General features: G+C 44.8%; 1 protein-coding gene across 1 annotated transcript in view; it reads right to left on the bottom strand.

Annotated features, from left to right (window-relative positions):
• USO1 (USO1 vesicle transport factor) overlaps window positions 1-20,734 on the bottom strand; it is a 170,891-nt gene that overhangs the window by 10,963 nt on the left and 139,194 nt on the right. Inside the window, exon 20 of the mRNA XM_082255566.1 lies at window positions 19,216-19,379. Coding sequence (XP_082111692.1) covers window positions 19,216-19,379 — 164 coding nt within the window. The remainder of the gene's footprint in view (window positions 1-19,215; window positions 19,380-20,734) is intronic.

Below are 20,734 nucleotides of genomic sequence, written 5' to 3'. Positions count from 1 at the left end.
ACAGCTTGTTTAACAGTGCACATTTGCTGTCCCCTCACAATAACTCAACACACAGCTATAAATGTCTAAACCGCTGGCAACAGTAGTGAGTACACCCTAAGTGAAAATGTCCAAATTGGGCCCATTTAGCCATTTTTCCTCCCAAGTGTCATGTGACGTGTTAATGTTACAAAGTCTCAGGTGTTAATGGGGAGCAGATGTGATAAATTTGGTGTTATCGCTCTCACTTAACTGGTCACTGGAAGTTCAACATGGCACCTCATGGCAAAGAACTCTCTGAGGATCTGAAAAAAGAATTGTTTCTCTACATAAAGATGGCCTAGGCTATAGGAAGATTGCCAAGACCCTGAAACTGAGCTGCAGCACGGTGGCCAAGACCATACAGTGGTTTAGCAGGACAGATTCCTCTCAGAACAGGCCTAGCCATGGTCGACCAAAGAAGTTGAAAGCACATGCTCAGCATCATATCCAGAGGCTGTCTTTGGAAAATAGATATATGAGTGCTGCTATCATTGCTGTAGAGGTTGAAGCGGTGGGGGGTCAGCCTGTCAGTGCTCAGACCATACGCCGCACACTGCATCAAACTAATGAGGGGAACTTCAGTTGCCACGGAAGTGGGCAGCAGGTACCTGTCAAAATTGGGTACCTGCTCCCCCCCCCCAGCTCTTTAAAAGTGCCAATTGTGCAAGAGGAGCAGGGGACGAGTCCTTGAAGTGGAATTTCCCCTTTTGGGTGGAGTTCTGTTTTAAGGAAGGTCAAATGATTAACCACTTGCCGACCACTCACAGTAATATTACTGCGGCAGGACAGCTCCCCTGGGTCCAGTGACGTAGACCTACGTCACTGGACTCCTAGTGGTCTCAGCGGCGCGCGCGCTGCCAGAGGCTAGCTCCCGCTGTGTTTAAACACAGCGGGAGTCGGCCTGAGGAGGAGAGGCGGCGATCGCCGCCTCTCTTTCCCAATTGTCGGGGGAAAGTGTGAGAAGATCTGTCCGTTTGTGTAAACAAAGCAGGCAGATCTTCTCTGTGACCTAAACCTGTGATCTCTGTCTGTGTCACAGAACCCCATCCCCCTCCCATACATCAGTAAGCATGAGGCATACATTTAACCCTTGATCACCAACAGTGTTACCCCCTTCCCTGCCAGTGTCATTATTACAGTAACAGTGCATATTTATAGCACTGATTACTATAGTCATGTCACTGGTCGCCCCAAAAGTGTAAAAAATGTCAGTTAGTGGTCCGATCTGTCCGCCGCAATGTCACAGTCCCACAAAGAAAAAACAAAAAAAAAAACGCAGTTCGCCGCCATTACTAGTAAAAAAACAAAAACACAATAAAAATCTGACATAAATCTTTCCCGTAGTTAGTAAACGTGATAACTTTTGCGCAAACCAATCAAAAAAAAAAAGGACGTAAATTTTGTTTGGGTACAGCGTCGCACGACTGCGCAATTGTCCGTTAAAGTAACGCAGTGCCGAATCTCAAAATATGGCCTGGTCAAGAACGGGGGTAAAATCTTCCGGTCTTAAAGTGGATAAAAATATGCTAATTGAGACTTTTTTGTCAAAGATGTAGCTAAATACATTTTGGCCTAACTATATGACAAAAATTTAATATATTGGATATTTTTTAACAGTCAAAGTAGAAAATGTCAATTTTTCGCAAGATTTTCGCTGTTTTTTATTAATATCGCAAAAAATAAAAAGCACAGAGGTGATCAAATACCACCAAAAGAAAGCTCTGTTTGTGGGGGGAAAAAAAAAGATGCAAATTTCGTTTGGGTACAGCACTGCATGACCGCGCAATTGTCAGTTAAATTCGTGCAGTGCAAAGTTGAAAAAAGTGGTCTGGTCATTGAGCAGCAAAATCTTCCGGGGCTAAAGGGGTTAACGTATTTGTTTGTTAAAGATGTTAGATTTATGAGGGGGATTGATTCATCATCTATGTTGCCATCATCAGATTATTTTTTTTCTGGAACTTAAAGCATTTGTAACCCTAAAAAAAAAAGAAAAAAAGGATTTTTGTCTTACCGTAAAATCCTTTTCTCTTAACCACTTGCCTACAGTGCACTTTCACCCCCTTCCTGCCCAGACTGATATTCAGCTTTCGGCGCTCTCACACTTTGAATGACAATTACTCAGTCATGCAACACTGTACCCATACAAAATTTGTGTCCTTTTTTTCACACAAATGGAGCTTTCTTTTGATGGTATTTAATCACTACTGGGTTTTTTATTTTTTGTGCTATAAATAAAAAAAGACTGAAAATATTGTGAAAAAACGCATTTTTCTTTGTTTCTGTCATAAAATTTAGCAAATGAGTAATTTTTCTTCACAAATTTTGGCCAAAATTTATACTGCTACTTATCTTTGGTAAAAATAACCCAAATAAGTGTATATTATTTGGTCTTTGTGAAAGTTAGAGAGTCCACAAGTTATGGTGCTAATCATTGAAAATTGATCACACTTGACCACCTGATGTACTGAAGGCCTATGGGCTCTTTCACACGGGCGTTCCGTATGTCCGTTTTTCATCCCATCCGTTTGCGGATGAAAAACGGACATAATGTATCTCTATGTAAATACGGATGTCATCGGATGATCATCCTCTGACATCCGTTTTTTGTCAGTTCAGTTCAGTTTTTTTGAACGGAGGAGAACCCTATTTTTTCTTCCTTTCAAAAAACGGAACGGAAGCAAAAACGGATGTCAGTGGTCTCATCCGCTGACATCCGTTTTTACATAGACATGCATTATGTCAGTTTTTCATCCGCAAACGGATGGGATAAAAAACGGACATACGGACCGGATGACACAAGTGTCATCCGTGTCCGTTACAAAAAAATAAAAGGACCTGATCGGGCAAAAAAAAAGGAACGCCCGTGTGAAAGAGCCCTATCTCATTTCTTGAGACACTAAAAAGTCAGGAAAGTACAAATACCCCCCAAATGACCCCTTTTTGGAAAGTAGACAAGGTATTTAATAAGGGGCATGGTGGGTTTTTTGAAGTTGTAATTTTTTCCCATAACTCTTTGCAAAACGAAGATTTTTTTTTTTTACAAATTGACGTATTAACAGGTTATTTCTCTCACACAGCATATGTATACTTGCAACTATACCCCAAAACACATTCTACTACTCCTCCTGAGTATGGGGATACCACATGTGTGAGACTTTTTCACAGCCTGGCCACATACAGATGCCTAACATCCAAGTAGCACCGTCCGGCAAAATTGCGCATGCTCACAGAATTGCGCCAAACATTGGTACTTAAAAATCCCCATAGGCAACATTTTAAAAATTTCTGCAGGTTACCAGCTTAGAGTTACAGAGGAGGTCTAGGGCTCAAATTATTGCTCTCGCTCTAACGATAGCGGAGATACCTCACATGTATGGTTTGAACACCGTTTACATATGTGGGTGGGACTTGCGTATGCGTTTGCTTCTGCGCGCGAGCTAACGGGGACAGGGCGCTTTAATTTTTTTTTTTCCTATTTATTTTATTTATTATTTTTACACAGTTTAAAAACAAAAATGTTTTGATCATTTTTATTCCTATTACAAGGAATGTAAACATCCCTTGTAATAGAAATAGGCATGACAGGTCCTCTTTATTGTGAGATCTGGGGTCAAAAAGACCTCACACCTCACAACTACACTAAAAAAGAAAAAAAAAAAAAATTGTTGAAAAAGGAAAAAAAAAAAAAAAGCGGCCCTTTAAACCGGTCTTAGGCAACGACTTGACGTAGCTCCGGTCCTCCAAGACCATAGAGTCGAGTGAGGGCCATCTTGCCCTCCCTCGACTTCCTGTCTCTGAGGATCCGGGACCGGATAGTTTTCCCCGCCGGTAAGCTGGGAAAACGTCTGGGACTCGGCGGGAGGGGCACCTCTTCCCCTGCACCGTAAGGGTAATTCCGCGGCGAATCCGCCACTGGGGCCACCCTTATCTGAAAGCCGACCGCCCACCGTTTAAAAAAATACCGGGGTTATGGCAGCTATCTGCTGCCATAACCCCAGTATTTAGCTTTCAATGGCCGACGCATATAGTCGTTAGGCGGTCGGTAAGTGGTTGCATGTATATGGCAAACAGGTGACGATGACTGATGGGGTGACAGGTGACGATGACTGATGGGGTGACAGGTGACGATGACTGATGGGGTGACAGGTGACAATGACTGATGGGGTGACAGGTGACGATGACTGATGGGGTGACAGGTGACGATGACTGATGGGGTGACAGGTGACGATGACTGATGGGGTGACAGGTGACGATGACTGATGGGGTGACAGGTGACGATGACTGATGGGGTGACAGGTGACGATGACTGATGGGGTGACAGGTGACAATCACTGACGGGGTGACAGGTGACGATGACTGATGGGGTGACAGGTGACGATGACTGATGGGGTGACAGGTGACAATCACTGACGGGGTGACAAGTGACGATGATTGATAGGGTAACAGATGACGATGACTGGTGGGGTGACAGGTGACGGGCGATGGTCACTGATGGGTGACAGGTGACGGGCGATGGTGCACGGCGGTACTGATGGCAGTCTCTGGTGACCGATGAACTTTAGGCTATGTCCACATGTAAGCGTAGCGATCGCGGGCAGAATCGATGCGATTCTGCCCGCGATCCAGAAATCATTGCAAAAGCACCCCCGTGATTTGCAAAAGCACCCCAAACGCTGTGTGATGTTGCTGCGATTTCCGCCTGCCGAATCGCGGTAACATCGCGCAAACAACGCATGACGCGCCAAAGAAGCTCTTGTACCTTTTTTGGGCGTCATGCGTTGTTTGCGCGATGTTACCGCGATTCGGCAGGTGGAAATCGCGGCAACATCGCACAGCGTTTGGGGTGCTATTGCAAATCACGGGCAACGCACAGGCGTCCCGCAATTTGCAATGATTTCCGGATCGCGGGCAGAATCGCGGTGATTCTGCCCGCGATCGCTACACTCACACGTGAACGTAGCCTTATGGGTGTCAATTTCTGGGCACTGATGAGGTGACTGTTGGGGGGGGGGGGCTGAGGACTGTGTGGGGACATTTATTTGTGTGATTTTACTTTGTGACAGGTACACAGAGCAGTAACTCACTATTTCTAGCTCTGCTCTCCTCACACTGGAAACTGTGTGAGGGGAGAAGAGCTAGTAACAGTGAGTTACTGCTCTGTGTTTACATTTTGTGATCGGCTGTGAATGGATTCACAGCCGATCACATAGTAAACAGTCACTGTCAGTGACTGTTTACTACTGCCGGTGACTAGCTGTGTTCCTAGGGAACACAGAGCCACCGACATGACCGCGCTGCGCGCTCCCGATCGCGCATGCGCGGTCTGATTCCGGGCTTTGCTATTGTGATTGGCTGTGTCATTGGAACACGGCCGATCATGTGGGAAACAGCCATGCCCATTGGCTGTTTCCCCCCTGCCGGTGACGGGGGGTGTCCCGGGGACACGCCGACACTGGCAGTGCAGGGCGGCGCGCACACGAACGCGTGCCTGCCCTGCTGAATGGGATCACGTCATATGACGTCTTCCCAGAACAATGGCCGCACCATCCCGCCGTCATTTGACGGCGGGCGGGCGGCAAGTGGTTAAGTTCATTGACAGACGCAGTCTCTGAGCTTCATATCAGTAGGGTTATACTGCCCCCTACAGGAGTAGGACACTAGGCAGAAAAAAGTTCTGACTACGCCTATGGGCAGTCCCAGGGGGTATGCCCTCTCTCCCTGCTATAGGTTGTCAGTTTTGTATCAAAGCAGTGTCAGAGAAAATAAAACCAACCCAACTCAAGTAGAGGGGCTGATATTGCGTCTGTCAATGAACTTAAGAGAAAAGGATTTTACGGTAGGAAAAAAATCCAATTTTCTCAATCGTTCATTAAGGGAAGCAGTCTATGATCTTCATATCAGTAGGGACATCCCATAGCAGTGCCAAAAAATGAGGGGTTGGAACAGCAGAAAAATAAGTCCCAAAGCTAAACCATAGCCAATCAGGCAGGATAGGACTCATCAGAACAACAAGATGAGACCCACCTGAAAAAAACAACCTCAAGGGATACTAAGAAACCCCCTTAAACAGCAGCCTACAAAACTTTGCGGCCAAAAAGTAAAAGTGTGAACAGACAACCAGGTAGCCGCCTTGCAAACCTGAAGCACAGATGCCTAATGGAGAAAAGCCCAGGAAGCACTAAGCGCCTGAGTAGAATGCGCCTTAACAGGAAAAGGTAGAACCTGACCCCTAATTGAATAAGCCTGCACTACTATCTGTCTAATCCATTTAGAAATAGTCGCAGCAGACGCAAGCAGCCCTTTCTTTGGGCCATCCTTGAGCACAAAGAGCGAATCTGACTTTAAAAAAGACTCAGTAGTCGCCAAGTACACCCTGATTGCCGAAATCACAATCCAAGGTATGTAATGCAATTTCCCAAGGATGTGGCCTAGGACACAAAGAGGGTAACATGATAATCTCATTTAAGCGAAAACTGGAAACCACCATTGGAAGGAAGGACAGATCCGGACGAAGTACCACTTTATCCCTGTGAACCACCAGGCATGGAAAAGGACAGGACAACGCCGCCAGTTCTGACACCCTGGGTGCAGAAGTAATAGCCACCAAAAAGGCCACCTTCTGGGACAAGGAAGGCAGGGGAATCTCCCGAATACTTTCAAAAGGAGGTTTTCTGGAGAACCAACAGCACCAAATTAAGGTCCCAAGGTAGCAACAGAGGACACACCGGAGGTGCCAAGTGTCGCACCCCCTGGATAAAGTTACGTACCATGGAATGGGAGGCGATTGGTCTTTGGAAGAAAATTGCCAAGGCCAAGACCCGACCCTTGACAGTACTCAAGGCAAATTTCTGATCAACTCCCCATTACAGGAAGGCCAACATCCTAGCAACCGAGTAAGAGCGAGGGGGAACCCCAAAGGACTCACAACACGCAATATACGACTTCCACGTAGGATCACAGATCTTCCTAGAAGTTGCTTTTCTTGCTTTAAGCAGAGTGGGAATCACTGAAGCAGACAATCCCCTGTCCTTCAGCACCTGGCTTTCAACAGCTAAGCCGTCAAAGCCAGCAACTGTAAAGCAGGATGGAATATAGGCCCTTGAGACAGTAAATCCTCCCTGAGAGGAAGTCTCCAAGGAGCCTCTGCGAATAGCCTGACCAGGTCAGCGTACCAAGCTCGGCGAGGCCAGTCCAGAGCCAAAAAGAATGACCGGAATCCATTCCCCCTCGATCCTGCGAAGAAGTCTTGGCAGCAGCTTGAGAGGACGAAAGGCATACATCAGCTGATACTGACCCCACAGGGCCACCAGCGTGTCTGCGGTGTCTGCCAGAGGGTCTCGGGAGCGGACCACAAACCTCTGCACTTTTCTGTTGATCCGAGACGCCATCAGATCTACATCTGGAGTGCCCCAACGAAGGCACAACTGCTGGAACCATTCCCCTGCATCCAAGGCCTGTCGACTGAGGTAATCTGCCTGCCAATTTTCCACTCCTAGAATGTGAACAGCGGAGAGAGCTGGAACAAAGCGTTCCACCCATCGAAGGATGCCTGCCACTTCCAAGGTCGCAAGGACACTTTTGGTGCCCCCTTGGTGATTGACATAAGCCACGGCCATGGCATTGTCCGATTGAATGCGCACTGGACAACCCTGCAGGTGCTCGGTCCAGTGGACTAGGCAAAGCCTGATCGCTCCAGAACATTGATCAGTAACCTGGATTCTTCCAGGGACCATACTCCTTGAGCAGACAACCTGCCCAGAACCCCTCCCAACCCGGATAGACTGGCATCCGTGATGACAATCGTCCAATATATAGGGAGGAAGGATTTTCCTTGCTTTAGCATCGGGGAACAAACCACCATAACAGGGACTCCCTGGTCACCTGGCTTTGCTGGATCTGATTGTCCAGGGAATTTGGATTCTTGTTCCATTTGAGAAGGATTTCCTTCTGGAGACTCCTCGTGTGGATTGAGCAAAGAGGACCGCCTCGATGGACGACACCCTCAGTCCCAGAACTCTCATACAGGTCCAAAGGGATGACCATTTGCTGGACAGCAACAGCTGAACCACAGTGTGGAGTTTTTGGGTTTTTTTCCGGAGGAAGAAACACCCTTGCTGAGAATGAGTCCAAAGTCAGGCCCAGATCGTCCAGTCTCATGGAAGGAACCAGGGATGACTTCTGAAGGTTCAGAATCCACCCAAACTCCTCCAGAGTTCTCATGGCGATCTCCAAATTTGTCACCAGCATCATGGGAGACTCTGCACGGAGAAACAGATTGTCCAGGTAACCCAGGACCAATATACCCGCTGCCGTAACAGTGCCAGGACCGGATCCAGAGGCGAGACCAAAGGCGAACGCCACAAACTGATAGTGATCCTCTCCCACTGCAAAACGGAGAATCCGTTGGTGTCCTGCACAGATTGGGATGTGAAGGTAGGCATCTTTGATGTCTATGGAGGCCAGGAAATCCCCCTGATGTAAGGAAGCCCCAATCGTGCGAACAGATTCCATCTTGAATTTTTGAACTTGCACGAAGCAATTCAGTGCTTTCAGGTCCAGGATTGGTCGCACCTTGCCTTCCTTTCTGGGGACCGTGAACAGGATTGAATAAAAGCCCTGAAAGCGTTCCGCACACAGAACCGGAACTATTACTCCCTGTTGTACCAGGTCCTGTACTGCCCCAGAGAGCACCAGTAAGCGATCCGGGGACAGTCTCACATTGGAAGGGAAAAACCTTACCGGCGGGACAGATCGAAACTCGTATGACCTCGTGAATACATTTGTCTTGTATCCGGGATAGCCACAGGTTCAGGAACCGACAAAGACGTGCCCCCCACCCCAGATACAGGTGAGGGCGCACCTTCAGGCCCAAGTGGTCTTGTCCTTAGGTCTGGAAAAACTTAATTTTCGTTTGCCAGACCAGGGTCGCTTGGAACCACCCAAGGGAGTCTTGAAGGGCTTTGCCTTATCGACTGACCCTGGGGGACAAAAAAACTTCTTGTGTGCTGAAAAGGAGGGACCCCGTCTGCGACGCAGGTCCTTACCCTTGTTAGCCTGTGGGAGAAAGGTACTCTTACCCCCTGTGAGACCTTTGATAATGTCATCCAGGGTAGCCCCAAAGAGGCATTCTCTTTGAAAAGGCAGATAAGCCAAGGCCTTCTTGAGGTCTGATCCGCAGACCAGCACTTTAGCCATAGTATACACAGGAGGACCACTGCCGAAACCGACAGACGGCCCAATACGGGAGCAGTATCCAGCGTGGCATCGTAAACAAATTCCAACACCTGCACCAGCTGATCCAACAGCTCCTCAAAAGGAAGGAGGAAGACGTTTCCCCTCCAGGTCACGGCGTAGTAACTTAGCCCATTCAGTCAATGTTTGCGAGACCAGGTCAACCATAAACACTGGTCTTAGTGCAGACCCTGCCAGGGGGTACATATTGCGGGCCACAGACTCCGCCTTTCTATCCACCGGATCCTTAAATGACGGGGAATCATTCACTGGGATCATGGTAGCTTTATTCAGTCTTGAGACCGGGGGGGGTCCACCGTAGGTGGCACAGTCCACTTCTTCATAAGGGACTTCTCAAAAGAGTAGCGTCTAGCAATCTGCTTAGGCAACCCAGGGGAACGCTTTGGGCGGTCCCATTCTTTTTTGAGCATGTTGTCAAAATACACGGGAAAGGGAAAAACCTTTGCCGCTCTGGATGGCTTGTGAGTGCCAAACGTAACATGCACCTCAGTCGCAGTCACAGCTGCGTCCTCTAATTTTTAGAGTCTCACATACAGATACAACCAGTGCATCCACCAGCGCCTTTTCTTGCCCGGTGGTGGAGATAGAGATGTCTTCCTCAATGTCAGAGGAGACAGGGTGCGAGATAGTAGATCCGGCAGGGAGACCCACATCTGCGGTGCCCGAGTCAGACTCAGAATCTGAGACATCAGTTGAGGCAGGGGTAGGTGGAGGGCGTTTTTTGGACCTCACCCTTTAAAGGCCACCCCCACCCGCGACACAAACGATTCCAGGACCGCCGACAGTGCATCTATTGATAGCTGGGATATGGAGGGCCCTGCGGCCTCCATGAGGGGGTCAGGTGGGGACACATTTGTTTTTTTTTTTTAAAAAGTCCCAATGCGCTACAGCACCCCCATGAGGTCAGGCAGAGTGCACTGAAGACCCGCAGCAGAGAGAGAGAGAGAGACCCTCCAGATTCACCACCCTACACCAAAGATGCACCAGGAGGCCCGTAACGTCTGCACAGGACATGTGAGCAGCGATCTCAATCCAGAAAGAAAGATCTGAAGATCAGCACCAGGGTACAGGGAGAGGCTCCACCCAGAATAACGCCTCCAGGAACTCCCATCAGTGATTCCTATGAGAAATACACCGTAAAATGACGCCGGGTGTACCAAGATGGCTGCCGATCATGCAGAACACATATGGCTACAAGAAAATGGTGGCCCCGCACTGCCTGCGGAGCTACTGAAGACTCTCATGGGGACCCCCCCAGGCCTCCTGGACGGGACCGATTGGAAGGTGGCCCCCCCGCACGATCATTCGTCTGTTGCTGGCGGCGCACCCTCCCCGCCCCCATCTGCAGCCTAAAGCTCTGTCCCAGCCCCCAGGACTGGTCACAAACATCCCGAAAGCCCCTAGTAGTGAGGGGGGCAGTTAGGTGGGGGTGCATGATAGGACAGAAGGGAACCCGGGGTTGTGAGGGTCCGACCATCCTAGGGAGGGGCCAACGTCCACCCCAAAACCCACCAGGGGAAGAGGTGGGGAACATTTACTTACCCTACCAGGAACAGGCGGGTGCCATCTCCTGACAGAACCCCTCTCCGCTGAAGTGGGGGCTGTCGGCCAAATAGGAACGCTGCGACTCGGGTCTAGACCCGGTCGTGTGCGACCTGGCGAGAGGTTTAGCTTGTGGGGCCAGTCCCCGTCCAGTGGGACTATGTCGCGGACAACCCAGCTCAGAGCTAAGGTCTGCGCGCACTTGTTGGCCGGCTGGGGTGACCACTGGATCTATATATCCAGCCCGTCGCCCAGATCCAACATAGTTGCTTGTAGATCTCACAGGAAAAAAATCCGGAGAAAACGCTAACTAGAAAAAACTATCTAGAAAAAAAACTTTGCCAGGACCAGAGATCCCAGCCAGGAACTAGGTCCTTACTCCTGACTAGCCAGATTAAAACTGACATCCTATAGCAGGGAGAGAGGGTATACCTCCTGGGACTGCCCATAGGCATAGCCAGAACTTTTTTCTGCTTAGTGTCCTACTCCTGTAGGGAGCAGTATAACCCTACTGATATGAAGATCAGAGACTGCGTCCATCAATGACCGATAGAGTATAATACATCCTGTTCCCTTCCTTCCTGCTGCTATCATAACTGAGTGTTCGTGCTACAATCTCCTCTGTTAATGGAGTTAAGGATATCCATATTTGGGTAATAATTTTAAAGTGTTTGTCAAGTCACCAAGTGTTCATGCTGCAATGATGTGCCCCCGGTCAGTGTACAGTGGATCTAAAAAGTCTACACACCCCTGTTAAAATGTCAGGTTTCTGTGATGTAAAAAACTTAGACAAAGATAAATAATTTCAGAGCATTTTTCACTTTTAATGTGACCTATAAACTGTACAACTTATTTAAAAAATAAACTGAAAACCTTTTTTTTTTGGGGGGGGAGGGAGTACAAATAAAAAACTAAAATAATGTGGTTGCATAATTGCGCATACCCTCTTATAACTGGAGAGGGTGTAGCTGTGTTCAGAATAAGGCAATCATATTCAAACTCATGTTAAATAGAAGTCAGTACACACCTGCAATCATTTAAAGTGCCTCTGATTAACCTCAAATAAAGTTCAACTGTTCTAGTAGGTCTTTCCTGACATTTTCTTAGTCACATCCTACAGTAAAAGCCAAAGGTCATCAGAGAGCTTCCAAAGAATCAGAGGGATCTCACTGTTAAAAGGCATCAGTCAGAAGGGTACAAAAGAATTTCCAAGGCATTAATTATACCATGGAACACAGTGAAGACAGTCATCAAGTTGAGAAAATATGGCACAACTGTGACATTACCAAGAACTGGATGTTCTCCTAAAATTGATGTAAAGATGAAAAGAAAACCAGTCAGGGAGGCTGCCAAGAGGCCTACAGCAACATTAAAGAAGCTGCAGGAATATCTGGCAAGTATTGGCTGTGTGGTACATGTGACAACAATCGACTGTATTCTTCATATGTCTATGCTATGGGTAGAGTGGCAAGACAGAAGCCACTTCTTAAGAAAAACATCCAAGCCTTGCCAAATTTAGTAAAAACACAACGGAACTCTCCCAAAAGCATGTGGGTTGTGGTCTGATGAAACCAAGGTTGAACTTTTTGGCCATAATTCCAAAAGATATGTTTGGCGCAAAAGCAACACTGCACATCACCAAAGGAACACCATACCCACAGTGAAGCATGGTGGTGGTAGCATCATGCTTTGGCGCTGTTTTTCCTCAGCTTGAACAGGGTTCTTAGTCAAGGTAGAGGGAATTATGAACAGTTCCAAATACCAGTCAATATTGGCACAAAACCTTCTGGCTTCTGCTAGAAAGCCGAACATGAATTAGAAATTCATCTTTCAGCATGATGACACAAAGCATACATCCAAAGCAACAAAGGAATGGCTTCACCAGAAGAAGACGAAAGTTTTGGATTGGCCCAGCCAGAGCCCAGACCTGAATCCGATTGAAAATCTGTGTGGGATGATCTGAAGAGGGCTGTGCACAGGAGACGCAGTCGCAATCTGACAGATTTGGAGTGCTTTCGCAAAGAAAAGTGGGCAAATATTACCAAGTCAAGATGTGACATGCTGATAGACTCATACCCAAAAAGACTGAGTGCTGTAATAAAATCAAAAGGTGCTTCAACAAAAGTATTAGCTTAAGGGTGTGCACACTTATGCAACCATATTATTTTATTTTTTTATTTTTACTTCTCTCCACCTTAAAGATTTCAGTTTGTTGTTCATCTGAGTTGTACAGTTTATACAGTTTAGTTTGTACATTAAAGGTGGAAAAAGTTCTGAAATGATTTATCTTTGTCTCATTTTTTTACATCACAGAAACCTGACATTTTAACAGGGGTGTGTAGACTTTTTACATCCACTGTATGTGTTTTTTAAAAAATAAGCCACTGTATATCTTATTTTATATATTAAAAATTAAAAAGATTAGGGCAATCAGTCACCCTTCTTAATATAAAGTTCATACAGTTTGACACGACTGTCCAGTACAGGATTCACAGATGTACCACTTTGGTGTTTCATGTAAGTAAAAAAGAAAGTCCAACATAGCGTGATACTGTTACAGGCAAATTAGGGGGGAGGGTCACACTAGTGATGGAAATCTTAAACGGACACGTAGTGTTCTCTTCCTTTCTTCTCTTCTTTCTTCCCCACATGTAATTCAAACTCGCCTACCAGCATATTAAAGCAGGCATTTCAAAAAGGTAGTTTGTATGGCTCCGGTCATCACACCTTCAACTCTGGCAGTTAATACCTCCAAGGTTCAGCTCTCTCGCTCATCAATGAGAGAGACACCAGTGGTTAAAAGTTGAATCCCATTTATTAAATGTAATGACAAAAAATTACTCACTCGTGTCACGCCGCTGCATAGACCGAACAGTGGCGCAACCAGGATTGGCAACCACGCCCAACGCGTTTCCAACTAAATTTGATCATCAAGGGGCCCCCTTGCGCGGATTTTATATATCTTATTTTATAGTGGAGTTCTTGTAATCGGCCGTCTCTCTTCTCCTCCTGGCTGATGTCAGCGGGGGAGTCTCAGCCCCGCCCGCTGTAGCTGTCAGATCAAGAGAGGTCACTGGTCACGTGAGTGCCACTATAAAATAAGGTATATATTGGCTTATTTTTTAAAAAAAACACATACACTGGGGCACATCATTTACTATAACAGAGGAGATTGTAACATGAACACTTGGTGACCTAACAACCACTTTAAAACTATAGCCCAAAACAAGATATCCTTATCTCCATTGAAATTAGCTGATATGGAGAAACCAGGTCAACATTACTGTAGCCAGAGAAAAGCTAATTTTGAGCACGGTAATTGCCTCTCAAATTTTGGGAAACCATGGAACCCAAGGTTGTCTTTTCTTGGCCCAGCACTAAAATGTCTTTAATATCACAGACACTATTACAATACCACCCATGATCCAGACTCCTATAATAGATTATTTAGAATTGTAAAGGTATATGAATATAACCCATCACAAGGCAATTTTACCTCCAATCCTTAATATGCGGCAAGGGACAAGATGATTATAAAACCATCTTAGTCTGCCTGACTTCCTTTTATGAATGAGCAACAGTTTTAGTTAAAGTGGTTCTGAAGGCTTAAGGCTTTTTTTTACCTTATTGCATTAAGGTTAAAAAACCTTCTGGGTGGAGCTCCCCCCCCCCCCCCCAGCCTCCCCTTATACTTCTCTGAGCCCCATCTCAAGCGATGTGCATGAGTGCAGAGGCTCTCCCAAATCGCTCTTCTCATTGACACACAGAGCAGCAGGAACCATTGACTACTGCTGCTCTCAATCACAGCCAGAGAGCCAATGAGGTGAGAGTGGTGGGCTGGGCCGAGCCAAGCTCTGTGTATTAATGGACTCCCCTACTGCGGTTTAGGGGCAAGCCTTCAGGAGTGCCACCCTAGCAAGAGGCTTAGTATGGAGGCAATTGGCAGGAGGGAGGAGCCAGGACTGCCGGTGGGGGATCCAAAAAGAAGGGCAGGTATGTAAAACATGAAAAAAACCCCCCAAACAATCAGAAATATATAAATAATGATGGTAATTTAATTTAGAAGGATAATCCCTCAAATTGCAAAAACCAGCAGCGCAAGACACTGGTAGTCATATATAACCACCACTGCAGATGATAGGAACTCAAATGATTAAGATCAAAATTTTCAAAATAAATGAATGAAATGTAACGTCCCACAGTCCTTCAGCCGCAGAGGATATTCAAGATGTGCATAAAATCCAGATTCTGGATAGGTATAGTGCAGGTAAGGATCAACAAATAATCCACCACCAAAGTGCCAGGGATAAGGCAGAAATGGACACTCACCAGACCTCCAGGCTTACTCACTCTCATGAATAAGCTAGAATCACATTAGAGAGATATACTCCAGAACTGCATCAGCTGTTTCTTTATCCACTGACAACCACTTGTAGTCACATAGATACAGGCACATCAGATAAATGGTGAGGAAAAGCAACCTTTGGCTCCAATAACTGGCTCCACGCCAAGCTAGGCACTGCCGATTGCTTCCGTCACCTTCAAAGTTGTTCCAGGGTACGCCGTCTGGCCACGATGCGTTTCGTCACTTCCGACTTCGTCACTGGGGGCGTGACTCAGACAGCGAGACGAACCCATTTATACAGCCTCACTCCGCCTCGCAATCACTACATTGGTGCGCCCACTATTACTTCCTGGCACACACGATCCGGAAGGACAACACCGGCAATGTGGATGTGAAGACTGATACTTATAGATTTAACCCATAATGGCAATGTTACGCAAAACATCTTTACCAAGCGGCAGCCAAATAATAAAAGATTTGCATTAAAGCCCAAATCACCTGCCACTATCACATTAAACAGGTGTAAATATCCAGGATCTTTTTAACAATAGACAGGACACTTGGGCCTGTGCTGCCTGAGACACCTTCCTTTATATATAGGAAAGCCCCAAATTTTGGGGACAGGATTGTTAAAAAGATCCTGAACCCCCCAATCACTTCTTTCTTTCCAAATCGGAGTGGATTTTATGCTTGTGGCAGATGTAGGTCTTGTTCTTTCACACCGATAAATCCAAAGAGACGCGATTCCTTTTCTGTACCAGCTATTAGGAAGTCTTTTGATATCAAACATCTCATTACGTGTGATACCACTCATGTGGTATATGCACTTATGTGCCCCTGTAACTTGATTTACGTGGGTCGAACTAAACTAACCCTCCAGAAAAGAGTTGGTGAACATATCACTAATATTCTTAAGGGGAAACGTGAACATAGTGTTTCAGCACATTTTCGGCAATTCCATCAACGGGACCCAAGTGGTCTCCATTTTTGGGGAATTGAACGTGTCACCCCTTCCTGGAGAGGGGCCAATTGACTTAGGGAGCTCTCTAAATGCAAAACAAAGTGGATCCTCCTAACCCAGGCTCTTGATGCAGTGGGCCTCAATATAGAACTTGACCTTAATTGTTTTATTAGTGATTTTTGATATTAAGGTTGCATTTTGCTGTATATTGAGCTCTGGTCTTGGTAATTTATATAACTAATTAATTTAATAAATATTTATTTATTTATTAGCATATATATGGGTGCTTTCCACACATGTATGAGTATTTTATATACAATAATTTTTATATGCATTTTTTATATATTTGTGGTGCTGTTTCAGATATACTAGTTTTTAGGTGGTCTTAATTTCATTATTTAAGATATCTTTATGATTTGAAATATTATTTTAGTATATAGGATATTATATTATGCTTTAAGAGGATTGTGGTGTTAATGGCTTTAGGTTAAATGATTATTGCTTCCCTAGCCTCCTCCTATTTTTATATTTCTATATTTTATAAATATTTTATATGTGTTTATTTCACATTTTGTGTGATGCAGTTATGTCCTAATGCTTTGGGTGTTTGATCCTGGTGTTAGCGATCCGGTGGTATCAATACCATGACACATCACTGTATTGTATTTTAATACTTACATCTATTTACACCTGTTTAATGTGATAGTGGCAGGTGATTTGGGCTTTAATGCAAATCTTTTATTATTTGGCTGCCCCTTGGTAAAGATGTTTTGCGTAAAATTGCCATTATGGGTTAAATCTATAAGTATCAGTCTTCACATCCGCATTGCAGGTGTTGTCCTTCCGGATCGTGTGTGCCAGGAAGTAATAGTGGGCGCACCAATGCAGTGATTGCTAGGCGGAGTGAGGCTGTATAAATGGGTTTGCCTCGCTGTCTGAGTCACGCCCCCCAGTGACGAAGTCGGAAGTGACGAAACGCATCGTGGCGTGACCAGACGGCGTACCCTGTAACACATTGAAGGTGACGGAAGCAACCGGTGGTGCCTAGCTCAGCGTGGAGCCAGTTATTGGAGCCAAAGGTTGCTTTTCCTCACCATTTATCTGATGTGCCTGTATCTATGTGACTACAAGTGGTTGTCAGTGGATAAAGAAACAGCTGATGCAGTTCTGGAGTATATCTCTCTAATGTGATTCTAGCTTATTCATGAGAGTGAGTAAGCCTGGAGGTCCGGTGAGTGTCCATTTCTGCCTTATCCCCGGCACTTTGGTGGTTTATTATTTGGTGATCCTTACCTGCACTATACCTATCCAGAATCTAGAATTTTATGCACATCTTGAATATCCTCTGCGGCTGAAGGACTGTGGGACTTTACATTTTATTCATTTATTTTGTAAATTTTGATCTTAATCATTTGAGTTCCTATCATCTGCAGTGGTGGTTATATATGACTACCGGTGTCTTGCGCTGCTGGTTTTTGCAATTTGAGGGATTATCCTTCTAAATTCAATTATCATCATTATTTACATTTCATTAGTTAAGCAGCTGCACCTTGTTCATTCTAATATTATACCTCCTTAAGCGCATAGGGTTCTCAGTGACATTCATTACACATTGTGAGATCACACACACACATATATATATATATATATATCTATATATCTCTAAAATAGAAAAGTGGTTGAAAAACACGGGGGGATTGTCAAACACTCGCCCAGCGCTTAAGATATTGAGGGTAAAAACCACATAACCATAGATAAAATCGGTATAAAAATATCATAAAATTTTGCTGATCGCAGCTACTGTAAAAGAGCAACAGTCTAAAAATATAATGTAACAAATACTAAAACAGACATGTCCAGCATAAATCACACTCAGCAGCGCTCAATATGTCTTCTGCATATCATGATCATATAGTCCTCATATAAGAGAGTTATACCGCCAAAACAGTCTCTATGGCGGAGGTTGGAGCTGAGGAAGGAGGAAGTATCATTCATGATAGAAGAGCCGAGCACTGCTGGTTGTTAACACTTTTGGATTCCCCTGGGTTACCCGCAGCAACTGCAAGCAGAAATCTCAGTACTTCACGTTCCTGGCTCAGTCAATGATCAGTCTAGGGGGGTTGATGTTTTTATTGGTTTTATTTTATATTGGGATGGAAAAAAGGATGAGTGGGATACTCCAACACTTGAACTATTCACAATTCTGAGGACTTCTAACTTGAGAATGCGGCAAGGCCGCTACTTCATCCTGCCATTGGATGAATCTGAGGTATGAGCTGATCCCTGACTGAGACTGGAAAGCGGAGTTCTTCTGGTGAGAGCAGAGGTGGTTCGGAGAGTCAAGGGTTAAAGCAACCAATGCTTACAGGCATATTACCATGTTATTTCTGGTGAGTGCCCACTCTTAAGGGGTCACTGATGGTGTGGTGAAGGTTAAGACCGGATCTTTTATCTTTGGGCACTGGGAACACCGAATACATAAGGAATAGCTGGTCTACCTTTAATAGAGACTGTTTTGGCGGTATAACTCTCTTATATGAGGACTATATGATCATGATATGCAGAAGACATATTGAGCGCTGCTGAGTGCGATTTATGCTGGACATGTCTGTTTTAGTATTTGTTCTATATATATAATAAAAAATATATGATTCAAGAAAATACCTCAAACACTTACAGACTAGAGAGGTTTTACTCTTGATGGTGAGATCAATTTTTAGAGTACAACTATTGATTTGGTAATACATTTGTCATTATTTATGATAACGATATTATTTGTTATGCCAGAATATTTTTTTGCTGTTGTCTTGCAAGATTATTTTCTTATATTCCAGGTTTTAGAAAAATAAAAACACCCTTTTTAGTTAAGCCAGTGACACTTTGAAAACAATTAGTATTTATCGCTTGTAGTGATCAAAGACTTCAGCAAAGAAATCTTCCTACAAATCCTTGAAATTTCAGTATCAGCCCTTTGTTATTTATTCATACACAAATATACAGCTCCATTTGGATAAAACTGTGAAACATGTAAACAGAGTCAGGCAAAACTAAGAACTAACAATAAGTACTCAAATCAATGCATTAACCATCTTACCAGATTCTGTATGAGGGTGTTTTTCTCTGAGAGCTCTCCTTTTAGTAAATCCTGCTGTTTCTGTAATTCTTCAATTTCCTCTTTTAACCGACTGACCTCTTCAGGTTGGAAACCGTTAACCTGCGCACTGCTATTGTGGGCGTTATGATGCTGGTTATCTTTTCCTATGCATAAACAAGCAAATTAAGTGACTTGCTCTACTATGTAACATGTGTAACAAATACAAAAATGTCTCCCAAACTGAAGGTCAATGTGGTCTTTCAATTTTTAAAAAATGCTTTGGTTTGAGCACTTCTGGGTAACTTTGCATGTGTAGAAGGAATTGCTTTTTCTATGCAGGCTCTCTTTTGATCCTGCAAGTGAGGGACTTCCTGCCTTAGGGTGATTCAAAACGCAGTTTTGTCCTGCTTCCTCTTAACATGCCTGCATGTTCAGCCACACTCCCACATGGAGGACCTGCGAATCCAATTTAACAACTGCCTTTGTAATACCCAGTGTTTGGGTGACTGACAGCAGCTGCTGGAGCGTGGATCTGCTGCATTCTCCATCCTGGATTCTCTTGCTAGCAATTATGCAATCTTCATTTATATTAAATATTACATTTACTAGATCATATAATACTATACTGCTGACCTTTCACAGTTACTAGTCCAATAGTTAGAGAAAGGACCAGCAAAATGAATATCCCCCCACCCCATACATGACTGCACTCTACAGAAGCAGCACAAGGAATTGTGGAAGTCCTAGTTAACCTATATAAGTAAGTGCAAAGATATATGCACCCACAGCCAGGACACAAGTGAACAAACAAAGAGGGGCCAGAAGGGTCATATAGGGACATGCAAAGATTTCAAGGATGGAAAAAAGTTTAAAAACTGATTTATTTTGTATCCCCCCGAAGCTTCATGGGATACCCACATCATGAATACTAGGAGGCTTCGCAGCTATGTAGAATACACTGCGCATGTGCGAGGGGGGACCTGCTAGGACCCAGGAGAGACAGCTGACTTCCCGATTACATCAATATACAGAAAGATTGCAGTACAGGACCAAGCATGCAGCAGCTTTCACCAGAGGACTGTGCTGGGCGGGTGAGTATGTTATTTCATCTCAACCCAACAGACAAGATAAGGAAGTTAAAGGCAGTTAAGATGAAAATGAACCTTGGGAAGTGGGAAGGGGTGGGGGTGTGAAGTTCCCTTAAGGTAACCTACATTTAAATGATTAATCATAATACAAACTGATGCTGATATCTTTAGCTCAGCATAATAACCAAAAATGCATCCACTGGCTAAATCTGATCTATTATGTCTACCCTAACATGAAATAAAGTGAATGCAAACATAATATACATTAGTGACAAAAGCATCCATGGACTGTAGGCTTCATAAAGACTAAAAATAGAAAGAAGGGGCAGGTGGCACACCAAGGCAGGAAAACAATGAATAGAGAAATGAATAATAAGCTTATTAAGATTTTTTTCTCCACTCTACTAAAAAAAAAAAAAAAAAACTGCTTT

Source organism: Pelophylax lessonae, assembly GCF_965119305.1.
Source record: "Pelophylax lessonae genome assembly, chromosome: 1".
In the NCBI taxonomy this organism is placed as follows: Eukaryota; Metazoa; Chordata; class Amphibia; order Anura; family Ranidae; genus Pelophylax; species Pelophylax lessonae.
Note: the sequence above shows the minus strand (reverse complement) of the source record. Positions and strands in the feature narration are given on the sequence as shown.